The sequence below is a fragment of the Phaseolus vulgaris genome, chromosome 4, assembly GCF_051622355.1.
Source record: "Phaseolus vulgaris cultivar YP4 chromosome 4, ASM5162235v1, whole genome shotgun sequence".
Taxonomy (NCBI): domain Eukaryota; kingdom Viridiplantae; phylum Streptophyta; class Magnoliopsida; order Fabales; family Fabaceae; genus Phaseolus; species Phaseolus vulgaris.
The window spans coordinates 5658773-5671085 of record NC_143501.1 but is presented as its reverse complement, the minus strand read 5'-3'; the positions used below and the strand labels follow the sequence as shown (position 1 = coordinate 5671085).

Below are 12313 nucleotides of genomic sequence, written 5' to 3'. Positions count from 1 at the left end.
ATTTTCAAAATTGTTCCTATCTGTATTATCCAAAATGTTCTTATCTGGATTATCCAAAGTCATTTTTCACATTCGTAATTAGTTTTCAAATTATATAATACGAAAGTCTTTTTTCATATCTGAAAGTCTTTTTTAAATGTGTGTTCGGATTGCATAATCTGAAAATTATTATTAAATTTAGATTTTTGGATTATATAATTCATAAGGGTTTGGTTGTTCTTTTATTTTAGTTTTTTTAATGTATTATGGTAAGTGTAAAAGGGTTGGGATACTTTTGTATCTCCATAATTTTATTTTATTTTTTGCTGATTAAAAAAAAAAATTTAGAATATCATTGTTCCAAATACGGAGACACAAAAATGATAAAAAATATTTTTATGTTTTGTATGGAGGTGTAACAGTTCATTTTCTTCATTTTTTAGAGGACGAAGTTTAAACAAACAATTTTAACAAATGACTCTACCGTTTGGGAAAAAGATAACTGTATATGAAATACTATGTTCAAATTTGATAAAACATGCATTAGAAAAGGCGTGCGATGTAATAAAAGACAAAAATATTAAAAATTATTGCAATTATTTCATCTTGCTTGCTGGTAGGGAATTGGTGGTATGGATTAAAATATAATGAAATAAAGTAAGCCTACAACAGATTAAAAAAAAGACAAGTAAATTATAATTTTTTTAATTCTCATTCTAACCTTAATTTAAATATATTATGAGGAGATTGATGACTAGGTGAAATTTGTTAAAATAAGTCATTCTATATATTAGAAGTTGTTTTATTTAGTGCACTCTAAATGTGGGAAAGAGAAAAAAATTAGGATAAAGCATATTCTAATTAATCTTTTTTATTATGCTTCATTCTTTGTTATTAAAAATTAATGGAACAACCTTCTTTTTACACAATTTTTTATTCTATTCCATTATTTATTATCTTATAAGTAAATACTCAACTGATTTAGGATCTATATTTGTATTCGACAGAAATAAAAAAGAGATCAAATGAATTAAAATAAATGAATAAAAAGATCATATTTATTAAAAAAAAATAAAAAATAACATAAAAAACATAAATAAATAAAAAATAAAAAAATAGAATGAAGAAACTAGAAAAATTTACTTACCTTTTTGTGAAATTTTCTACTAAATAATCTCTATTAATTTGTCTCCTCCCTTTTTAGTCTCATTGCTCTAGTCAAACAAACTAATGATGAGAATAGTGGAAAATCATTCTCGGGTGTTACAGCTATTTTTAGAGTTTTCATTTTAGATGGATACACTTTCTTTCAACGCGCATACTTTTTTCTACCATTCATAACATAAAAAATATCAAAGTATTTTTGTATTAAAATCTTATAAATCAATTTAATATTATTCAATAGAAAACATCCAAAATATAATTTCGGACTGCGTAATTTGATTATATAATTAAGAAATATTTCAGTTTACAGAATTAAAATTTGGAATATAACTTTTGCTTACATAATTTAAAAATCTTTTAAACTATTTATCTAGATTAACTAATTTGATGAACTACTATAAAAATAATAGTGAGAAATTTATGAATACAATAAATCTAAAATATATTTTTAAATGGACTATGTAAAACACATAATCTAGAAGGTGCATGTGTGCAACTATATGTAAATACTCAAGCGACAATGTGTCTTGCTGTTGAATCAACGTGTTTAGTGTTTCTAGAATTTTTTGTACTATACTAATGAGTATCATTCAAGCGTTGGAATAATGCTCAAGTGGTGGACACTCAAGTATTGAGCATGCCACTTAAATGAATGAGATGTCAGATCTATTCTTTCTTCTCGAGAGTTGTATTGTTCAAGCGAACAAGTCTTCCTTTGTGTGAAAAATTAAGATCAGTCAAGTGAGATGAACTTGCTCAAGAGACATATATCTAATTAGGAAATATTAATGATAAGCATGTGGTGTGTATACGTAAACATATACAATAACGCATAATCTTGTATGATATACTCATGATGTTATATTGTATATCAGAACTTGATATCTAGAAAATAAAGAAAAGCTTTAACAAATAAGAGTTGAATATAATACACTAACAAAAAAAAGTACAAAAACATAGTCTATAGATTCAAAAAAAAGTTACACAACCATAACAAAAAACAAAAATAGTAAAAACACTAACACCTAAGTTGAATAACTAAATGTGTAGAATCCTAATACCCCTCAAACTCAAGGTGAGGGATTTTTATGAACAAAATCTAATCAAATTTATCACCTTCATTTATATGTGTTGATCTCAATCAAATTCTACAATCTTATTAGTTTTCTATTATTATTATTATTATATATCTATAAAAGTTCAGGCAAGTTGAATTTTAAGGACTCATTAGAGAATTGATTAATGAGTTGAGTTTTTGGGATTCATTAAAATAATCTCAGCATTAGAAAGGCATAAAAAAAATACTTACATATTATCACCAATAAGGTTTTCACATTTACAATAAAAATTGAATTCATATTGTTATAGATATGAACTTGTTGCTTATCATTTAAATCAATCTTTATTGGCTTTTCTACTTATTAATTAAGCTTTATTTATCCTTTTTATGGAAATAATTTTCAAGAAGATAAAAGCTCCATTTTTAATGGTGCCCCTAGAAATGAGGTACACTATTTTGTTTACTGATTAATAGGTGTTAGATGGATTAACCACCTTTGAAATAATTTGATTATTCTCAAATAAAAGACGAAAGGAAGGGCCAAAATCTATAAAAGTTTGCCATATTACAAATATTGAAGCTTAAAGAATATCTACTTTTGTTCATGAAATATTCTGAACATAAAGGTGACCAAGAATTTAATTCAGAAGTTGGATGTCACAAGACAAAAGAAAAAGAAGTTTAAATTTCATTACACGAAGAAGATTATTAAGAGGACAACACAAAAAAGACCATAATTTTCATTAGAGGCAGAATGTTGTTGGCAAATTCTCCCAGCACCTCTATACTTTCTTCTGCATCTTCATACTTTTTTTTTTTAATTCCAACAATACTTTTTTAGATAAGATGGAGAATGTGATGTCTTCTTTTCCATTTTCAAGTGGTGGTGATTGTTTGTGATAGTTGGCGGTGAACATTAGTGGTTGAGGTAAGAGTTTTGTGATGTTTTTATAGAGTTGTGTTTTTGTTCGCTTATTTATTTTTTATTTTTTTGGAAACCACAAAACCTATAAAGAAAAAGTCAGCGAGATACAAAAATGAAGTACAAAACTAAAAAAAAAAATTATCCTTGCACTAGATAACGTCGGATACAATGAATTTTCTCATCAACCCTTTCACACGCTCAAATGATAAGACTGTTATCTCGAACGTTGCGACTAGAGAAGAATGAAAGTGTTGTGGTTGAAAGGAGTATGAAAGTGTGGGTGCAACTAAGGTTATTTAAAATGGTCAGGTTATGTTTTATCTAAAATTATTTAAAATTTAAAAAAAAGATTAAAACCTTCTTTTTCACATACATGGGGAAGGTATGAAGGTGGATAGAGAATTTGACAAGGTTGTTTTGAGGCTTAGACTTCAAAGTTTTCTTCCTTCATAAAAAAATAAAGTGTTAATTTTCTATATTACCCTAGGGTTCTTCCCGCACTCTCATATCTCACAAAAATATATCTAAATTACCTTTTAAAAATTTTCATTGAATATTTTTTTTTTTAATTTCGGGATGTGAAATCTGAATACCTCTCGAATTATAGAATCCGAAAGTTAAATTTTTTGATTTAATAATACAAAATTGTATTAAAAAATATGCAATTCATAACACAAAATTTATATTTTGGATTATACAATCCGAAATACAAATTTTGTATTCTAGATTGCATCGAGATATAAATTTGTAGTTTGGATTGCACATTTAAAAATACAAATTTTATATTCTAAATTTTACAATTTTAAATATAAATTCAAAATACAAAGTTTGTGTTTTAGGGTTCAGATTATATAATTCATTGTATAATCCAAAATTTGTGTTTTACTTGGTAGAATCCAAAATGAACATTTTTTTAAAGTTTTGAAAGAACTCGTTACCCTGTGATGTAACTCCTTACTAAATTCAGAATGCAACTTAAACATATTTTGGAAAATGTAATCCGAACAGTATTACCTTGCTGAAAAAATGATAGATAAACTCCTCAAATACTAAATGAATATTCAAATGACACTAGTGGGAGAGAAAAGAAAATATGAGTATTATAAATGATATAATATAATATGATAGAAAAGAGATAGAAAGAAATCAAAAACATTATTTAAATGTTTAAGAAAGATGTTTTTATATCATTGTTCAAACTTGCTTTTGAAGTAGAAATTATTCACATAGAATTTTATCTGTTTTAAAAGAAATCCCACGTTGAAGTATGTTGATATGATAGTGAGAAAGAGAATCTTATATTTAAAACATGAATAGTATATAAACCTTGAGTGTTTAGAATAAGAAGTATTTAATCATATAATTAGATTATTTTTTGAAGTTATAAAAAGTTGATACACAAAAGAAATATATAAAAAGGTATCTCTGATAAAATCTTTCTATTGCAGCAAAACTTGCAAACTGGTAGAATCCAATTGAAGTAAAATAAAATTTCATAAGAAAATGTTATAAGATCATGCTCTAAAAACACTTTTATGGTGGTGTAGGAAGAAGGAGTCTTTGAATATAAATCATGTTTGTGGCCAACATAAAATGTACTACAAACTACTTGAATAACCCAACATCCAGCAACAGGTTCATACAACAAGAGGGTGTCATCAGAAAACAGAAAACAGAAAACATAAATACTACTAAAAATGGAATGTTCAATACTCATACTGATATTATGGAGCTTTTATGCCTAAAATATCTTAATAAACTGAGAGAACAGGTGGGGGATAAAGAAGGTAATAATAAGGATTTCTCAGAAGACAAACATTATCACTCAAGAAATCTCTGAACAGAAAATCTAATTCATCCAATATCATGCTATCCAACAAGGACATTTCACATCTGGTGCTCATGGAACTATCACAAAAAGAGGCTGCAGAGAAACCAGAGTATATATATCAGTTATGCAATGAAGTATCACGGTAAGAAAATCATTAAATAGAAACCAATTTTAGAGACAAAAAATAGTTAGTTACCATATTGACAAAATTAGATACTGTTTTAGAGACTAAAATAATTATTGGCATCTAAATTAGTTTCTATTATTGATAAATAATTTCTAAATTGGTATGTAGTTAGATACCAAGGTTTTAGATACCAACTTTAGAATATAAATAATTGGTAGTTAAAACTTAGATAGCTAATTAGATACCAATTAGAAACTATTTATCAATAATAGAAACTAATTTAGATATCAATACTTTTTTTAGTCTCTAAAATAGTATCTAATTTAGTCACTATAGAAACTAATAACTTTTTGTCTCTAAAGTTAATTTCTATTTAATGATTTTCTAGTAGTGGATGTGGTTTCTAGACAAACATACAGGTGTGCACACACACAAAGGTAGAGAGAGAATACCGTGTCTAAACTGACTTGTTTGCCATTCTCAATCAATATCTCAGTTACTGTTCCTGACTCTTCAGCCTGCCACAAAGTAATGAAGATAACCAATAGATTAGAGGATTTGGTTTCTGGCTAATAGAATCTGTTTCTGAAGGATATTACAGTGACAAAGTGTGAATCCAATAGCCTCTCAGAGGGTCATGTTGAGAAGATGTTCATAAAAAAACACTTTGAATCACTCTTTTTTTCATTTTATTCATCTCCTAAAACTAACTACCACCACCACATAGTTTAGTTATATCATAATCCCTTCACACCACTCCTACTGTAATGTATGCAGGGTGTATTGCATTAGGATTTTAAAGGTTTTAAAAACACTATTTACTGTTAAGAAGAGTCTTCAATGAATCTTAATACAGTTAAAATAAAAACCAACTAACTAACCTACTAAACCATGCATGTTTTCCATTCTTTTTTTCATAGTTTTAGTTGGTTTTGATTTTGATGATAGATTGAGTAATAAATGTTTAGGATTTATTAAATAGGACCTCTCCAGTTTAAAGCAAAGAGAAGAGTATCTAAAACCATAAAAAGTCTTGTGATGTTCAATAAAGACTTCTAGTGATATAAATAATTTTTGTGGTATGAAATTAGGATAATTACGATTTTTTCAAATGATTAATGAGTTAAGTGTTCATGGAGCTAACACTAAGGAAATTATTAAATAGAAACTAAGTTTAGAGACAAAAAATAATTAACCACTAGGTTAACTAAATTAGATACTATTTTATAGATTAAAAAAATTATTGATATCTAAACTAGTTTCTATTATTAATAAAAATTTATAAACTAGTTTCTAAATTGGTATCGAATTAGCTACCAAAAGTTTAGAAACTAGTTTATAAATTTGTATTAATAATAGAAACTACTTTAGATATCAATAATTTTTTAGTTTATAAAATAGTATTAACTTAGTTAATAAAGTAACTAATTACTTTTTGTCTTTAAAATTAGTTTTTACTCAATGATTTTCTTGTAGTGTAAGACAGGTGGACAACACATAAGCATATTTAACTGCAAGATTTTTGAATCACAGATTTCTGTATAGTACTACAGGAAAACATAAAGTAAACAACATAGTAAAAAGAAAAAAAAATGTAATAATATACTAGAACAAATAGGAAAGTAAATACACATACCTCAATTTCATTCATCATTTTCATAGCCTCAAGAATGCAAAGAACCTGGCCTTTCTTCACTTTATCACCCACCTGAAGCAACAGCATAATAATTAGTCTCTTCACCGATTAACTTAGTAAACAAAGTAATAATTAGTTTCATAAATTACCCTTTGCAAATTGGCACCTCAACAGAAAAAAGAGAGTGCTATTTAAACTGTGTATGTCTACAAACCTTGACAAATTCAGGTTGACCAGGTCCTGGACTCCTGTAGAAAGTTCCTGCAATTGGACTCTTCATTGGTGGGTGAGAAGGTGAGCTTGCTTTTGCAGGGGAAGGCAAGGCAGGCGGTGCTTTTGGGGAGGAAGAGCTAGCAGGAGCAGCAGCTGGAGCTGCCGGCGGCGGTGCAAATGCTGCATAGTGCATAGGTGGTGGTGATGCTGGGGCCATAACTGGTGGAGGCTGCAGTGCTTCCTTTTTTCTTATCACAATCTCACAGTCTAATTGCTTAAGTTGAAGTTCCACAACATCTCTTGAATCAACAACTCTAGCCATGGAAATGGTATTAAATGAAATCGATGGAAATAATGCATATAAACACAAAAGAATAGGTGATTGCATGCAAAATGAAGCTGCTTAATCTTACTTTACAAGGTCTACAACTTGAGAAATGAATGCAGTAACTGAAGCTTCATCTGCAATAGTGCCACCAGATTGTTTTCCATCAAGCACTTCTTTTTCTTTTGATGAAGCAACATTAGGCTCCTTGACCGTTACGGGGGCAGAATTAGAATTCGAATTTTCAACTTTAGCAGCCTACAATATACAAAGCAGGGTAGCATATGGTAAAACTTTCTGAATCTAATCAAGAACACGTTTGAACAGGGGGATAAAATTTCATTCAGAATAAAACTCAATGTGAACTTAAAAAACAGAAAGCAAAAGACTCAGTGTAAACTGACCTTCAAAACAGAAAATTGCTTTCTGTTGTTAGGACACTGCAAGAGACAACAAATACCAATAGAATAATTAATTAATCAACAAAAAGGAAAATATATCTGTGAAGCCTTTGACATATTTGCTATTTATTCACTGAATCATCCACAAACTGAAAGTGTTTCAATTGACAAGTTGTAATTTCTCCAATTTTAATCACAATGAAAACAAATGGCAAATCGGCTAACATAACAAGCACAACAATTTGAATGCATTTTAGTTGCAGTTGTGCTTCATTCAGAGCCATCAGTAACAGTGAAAATGTTTCTATAAGTGATAACATGCGGAAAAACTTCAGTTGTAGTTCCCTTCCCACGTAGGAAAATCAAATATGAAAGGAGTAATGTTTATAATAAAAAATTAATAGGCATCATAGACTATTAATATTACCATGCTTCAAGATATAAAAGATTGTATATTACTGCAAAGACTGTTCACAAAACATTGATCACCTACAACAAGATTGTATCTAACAAAGTGTTGTTACATTTTTCTGATTATTGTCTTAACTTAAACCATTTATGCTCAACACTAGATTCAATATACATATACTCATTTTTCATGAACATTCAGAAAACTTAAGAAAAATATTGATGAAGGTACCATTCCATCGCTATCACTAAGATAAATTAATTCAGCAAAATAATCACAGAATAAATACTTCTCTTGTGATTACATAATCTGTCATCCTTAAATCATTGATAAAGGTATCATTTCTTCATTTACAACTAAAATCAATTGAACAAAACATTATCTCAATCAGAGAAGATATACTATTTCTTTTTTGTAAATTGCATAATGTGACATCCTTAAAACATTAGATGTTCAACAAACAGAAATTCACAGACAAAAGAATTCTCTCTCTCCATCTCTCTCTCTCTCTCGTTCTTTTATGGATAGATACAGATACAGATACATAGATAGATAGATGGAAGTGAAAACTCATACCTGAATTCTGGATGATGCAGATTCAGCAGACAGAGAACTGAATGATAGAAAAGGCTTGAAGCTCAACCCACTTTGAAAGGGAGCCTGTGGGGATTTCAACCCCAGAGAGGGAGAAGAAATAGAAGGGCATTTGGGGCATGGGACGGAGAATGAGGCCATTTTGAAACCACCCCACGAGCTAAAAACCAGACTTTCGTTCTTGTGTTCCCAAAGGGGTGCGTGATCTGCGAAGAATGGTGAGAATGGTTATGTGGGTCGGTGAGAATATAAGCCAAGAGCCGTTGAGACCGAAGAGGGTGTGCGTTTGATGAATCTGAGAAGACACGAAAAGGGTAAAAATATGAAACGAGGGTGGATGGAGAATACAAAGGAGATTTGAAAGACTTTTGGTTTGGTTGAGATTTTAGAAATGTGGGTTCGATGATTCCGATGCAAGTGCAGTAACCATCAAAGTGTCACAGTTTTACCTAAGTTGGAGGAACTAACAATGAACTATCTACTGGCTCCTCGTACTCACTGCTTTTACTTGTTTCATGAAGTTGCTTCGGACAACGTTGGTGTTTTCGTCTACAAGATCAACGCTCCTAAAAGCTTCCATGTGTACTCATCAATGGCCACTGCTTTTGCTATTATTATGGCCGATTTTGTAGGTATTGACTTTAGCAATTTTATCCCATTTAACAACTTAAAATAATAATATTTTAATTATATTTATTTTACATTTTAATTTCAAATTTTAATATATATATATATATATATCATATATTATTAAAGTGGGTGTATTTTTTTTAAGGATGTAGAAGAATTATTTTCCTTTATTATTATTATCATTTATCTACAACAATATATAAAATATATATAAAAAGGGATTTTTTGGGGTTGGAGTCATAGACTACACTAGTTTTATTCTTGGGCTAGGAAAGAGCTTTTGAAAGAAACATATGTGTATACATTTGGTAAAAATTTAAAAGCGTTGAGAGAATCCCAAGCTTTCAGCAAGACTTGTGAAAACAAGTGAGGATTCAAGTGTGCGAGTTTGATGAGTCGGTATGCAAGAACGAAGGTGAGGACATCGAGGGTCCATTTTGTTTCATTTATTATACTATTTTCATTAAGTTAGGGTTATGTTTATCTTTGGATTCTTTGAAAAAGAGGCATTGGTCGTGGTGAACATTTTCTTTGTCCAAGTACATCTCAATAGTTAGACGTTTGTTAAGTTTGGTATACATTTCGTCATAGTTTTAATGCTGAGCGTGTTTTTTATATTTTTACGAGTTTAAAGGTTCAACTCACTAAGAATCTGTTTGGATTGAGGAAGAGATTTGTGAGGATGGGAGGAAGTGGATTTGTGAAGATTAGAGAGGATGTCTGAGAATGTGCGAGGTTGTTTGGATTGAGGGATGATAAAGTGGATTTGTGAGGATGATTTATTGAGATTTGTGAGTAATGTGATAGTTAGAAGATAATTTATACATTTTTTTAAAGGTGTAAAATGTAAGTTTACAAATTTACTCTTTCTATTAAAAATATTTAAATAATGAGTTATGATATATTTTTTTTTAGGTTTGAAGTACTATCAAATATTTTTTTTAGGTTTCAACTACACAACTCCAACCACTCAAGATATAACCTGAAAAACAAGAGAAATATAAATATAAATTTTTTAAAATTAAAAAAACCAACAAAAAAAGAAACACAGTAAGAGAATGATTCTCTGTGTAGTTCAAATACAAGGAGAATCGATTCTCTATGCAGTTCAAATTGAAGAAGAATCGATTCTCATAGCACCAAAGAAAGCAAAATCGATTTTGGGTGTTTTATAAAGACATGAGAATGGATTCTCTCATGAGTACAAAGTCTCTAAAATCGATTTTCATGACTAAAAAATAAACAAGAATCGATTTTTCTTTCCATACAAAATCTCCAAAATCGATTTTCCTGTATGACAAAATCGATTTTCGTTCTCTACACATTACATGCAAAATCGATTTTACCTTTTCCAAAATTCTTTGATTCCTTGCACAGTGCCCAATTTGAGAAAATTGTGATGCTTGCAAGGGTATGAGCGTAAAAACGTATGCTCCTACGTATAATCATCTCAAATCCGCGCATTTGTGTGAAGATGACAATTTGCTAGCTACCCGCTCCTCCATCCGCACATGCACCTGCAAAACAGTGGAAACAAACAAGATAGTCACCCGCTCGTTAATCCTCGCTCCAACCTCATCCGTAGAAGCATACAGGGCATAAGTGTGAATTTCTCTAAGTAGTATCAATGAGAGGAATTTGGTTATCCTTTTTCAATCTTCTTATAAAGGTTTTAATGGTCGATTCATCAAAATCTAATCATAACTAGGAAGCCTAATATATTGGAAGGATTTCTTTGTACTGAACTTCAAACCCCAATCCTCAAGTCGTTCGTTAGTTGGAGGATTTAGATACAAAGAGAGAAAAATTTGTGAGGAATTAAAGAAATTCGAAATAGTTTTTGACATCGCAATTATATTGACATGCGAGTAGTAGTACGTTTTACAATTCCAGCATTTTAAATTATGTGCTGCTAGTTTTATAATTGTGTTTACTTTAAGAATTTACGGATGTTTTTACAATACTTTAGGCAATGCTGTGATAATAGAAAACTTTAATTTTTTATTTTGCAGTACTAGAAAACTTGTAATGTTATAAATAATATTTGAAGTTTACAAGCTCGGTTGGCGTTATAAGTAATACTTATAACATTATAAATTTTATTGCAGTGCGGTTTCATTAAAAACCATTGAGAAAAAACATGAAAAACTCAAGAAAAAAAGAGTGGTTCAAATGCAAGATGTTGTTCAAATGAAAAAGAAAGGGGAAGCATGCTAACTAAAATAAAAACGCTAATTAGTAGTATTCCAAACCCGATGTACCAAGTCCGACACTTTGAACGTCTTAGGTATAACCTTTGATTTTGTATCTTATCTCTATGGGATGTTTTAAAGCTTCTCCGGGTGGAATCTTGCGACTCGGAAGGATGGCTCAGAAATTTCAATCGAGATCATCACGTCTGTCCCATACACCAAACTGAATGACATTTCTCTAGTTGTCGATTGAGGAGTGGTATGGTAGGACCATAGTACCCTAAGGACTTCATCTAGCCACGTGTCCTTGGCTGCTTGCAGTCTTCTCTTTATACCTCCTAGGATGACTGATTAGTAGCTTTTGCTTGCCCATTGGTTTAAGGGTGCTCGAATGACGTGAAGATTTGCCTAATTTTGAGATTAAGGCACATTTTTCTTACTTGGTTGCTTACAAACTGTGTCCCATTATCTAATATTAAAATAGTTGGCATGCCAAACTTGCATATGATGTTTTTCCATAGAAAACTTCCCACCCTCAATGCGAATATGACTTCCATTGGCTAAGCTTCTATGTGAGAAGCGGGTCGGGCACGAATTTTCGCCAAGCATTCAACCTTGCACCGAATGAGGGACTCACTGAAGGAATTGACATGGAGTCCCTTAACAAAGGTGGCAACGAACACCTCATCGTTCAACTGTTGAATTTGTATTGAACTTTGCAAAAATGGTTCAAGTATGTCTTTAGCGACTCATCTTCCTTATGCTTAAGGTCGAAGAGGTCAGCAATCAATAGAGGCTTACTTTTGTTGGCAACGATTGCTCAATAA

General features: G+C 30.4%; 1 protein-coding gene across 2 annotated transcripts; it reads right to left on the bottom strand.

Moving 5' to 3' along the window:
• Positions 1–4667: 4667 nt before the first annotated feature.
• Positions 4668–9286, bottom strand: LOC137836957 (biotin carboxyl carrier protein of acetyl-CoA carboxylase 2, chloroplastic). 2 transcript variants are annotated; one of them, XM_068645766.2, is made up of 7 exons: positions 8647–9286; positions 7665–7700; positions 7349–7518; positions 6937–7249; positions 6723–6794; positions 5539–5604; positions 4668–5052 (listed from the first exon to the last, which is right to left on the bottom strand). In XM_068645766.2, the coding sequence occupies exons 1-7, from the start codon at positions 8803–8805 to the stop codon at positions 5029–5031; spliced, it is 840 nt and encodes a 279-aa protein (XP_068501867.1). In that variant the 5' UTR covers positions 8806–9286; the 3' UTR covers positions 4668–5028. The 2 variants fall into 2 exon arrangements, with proteins under 2 accessions (XP_068501867.1, XP_068501868.1); XM_068645767.2 differs by lacking the exon at positions 7665–7700 and having other exon boundaries at positions 8647–9252.
• Positions 9287–12313: the final 3027 nt, after the last annotated feature.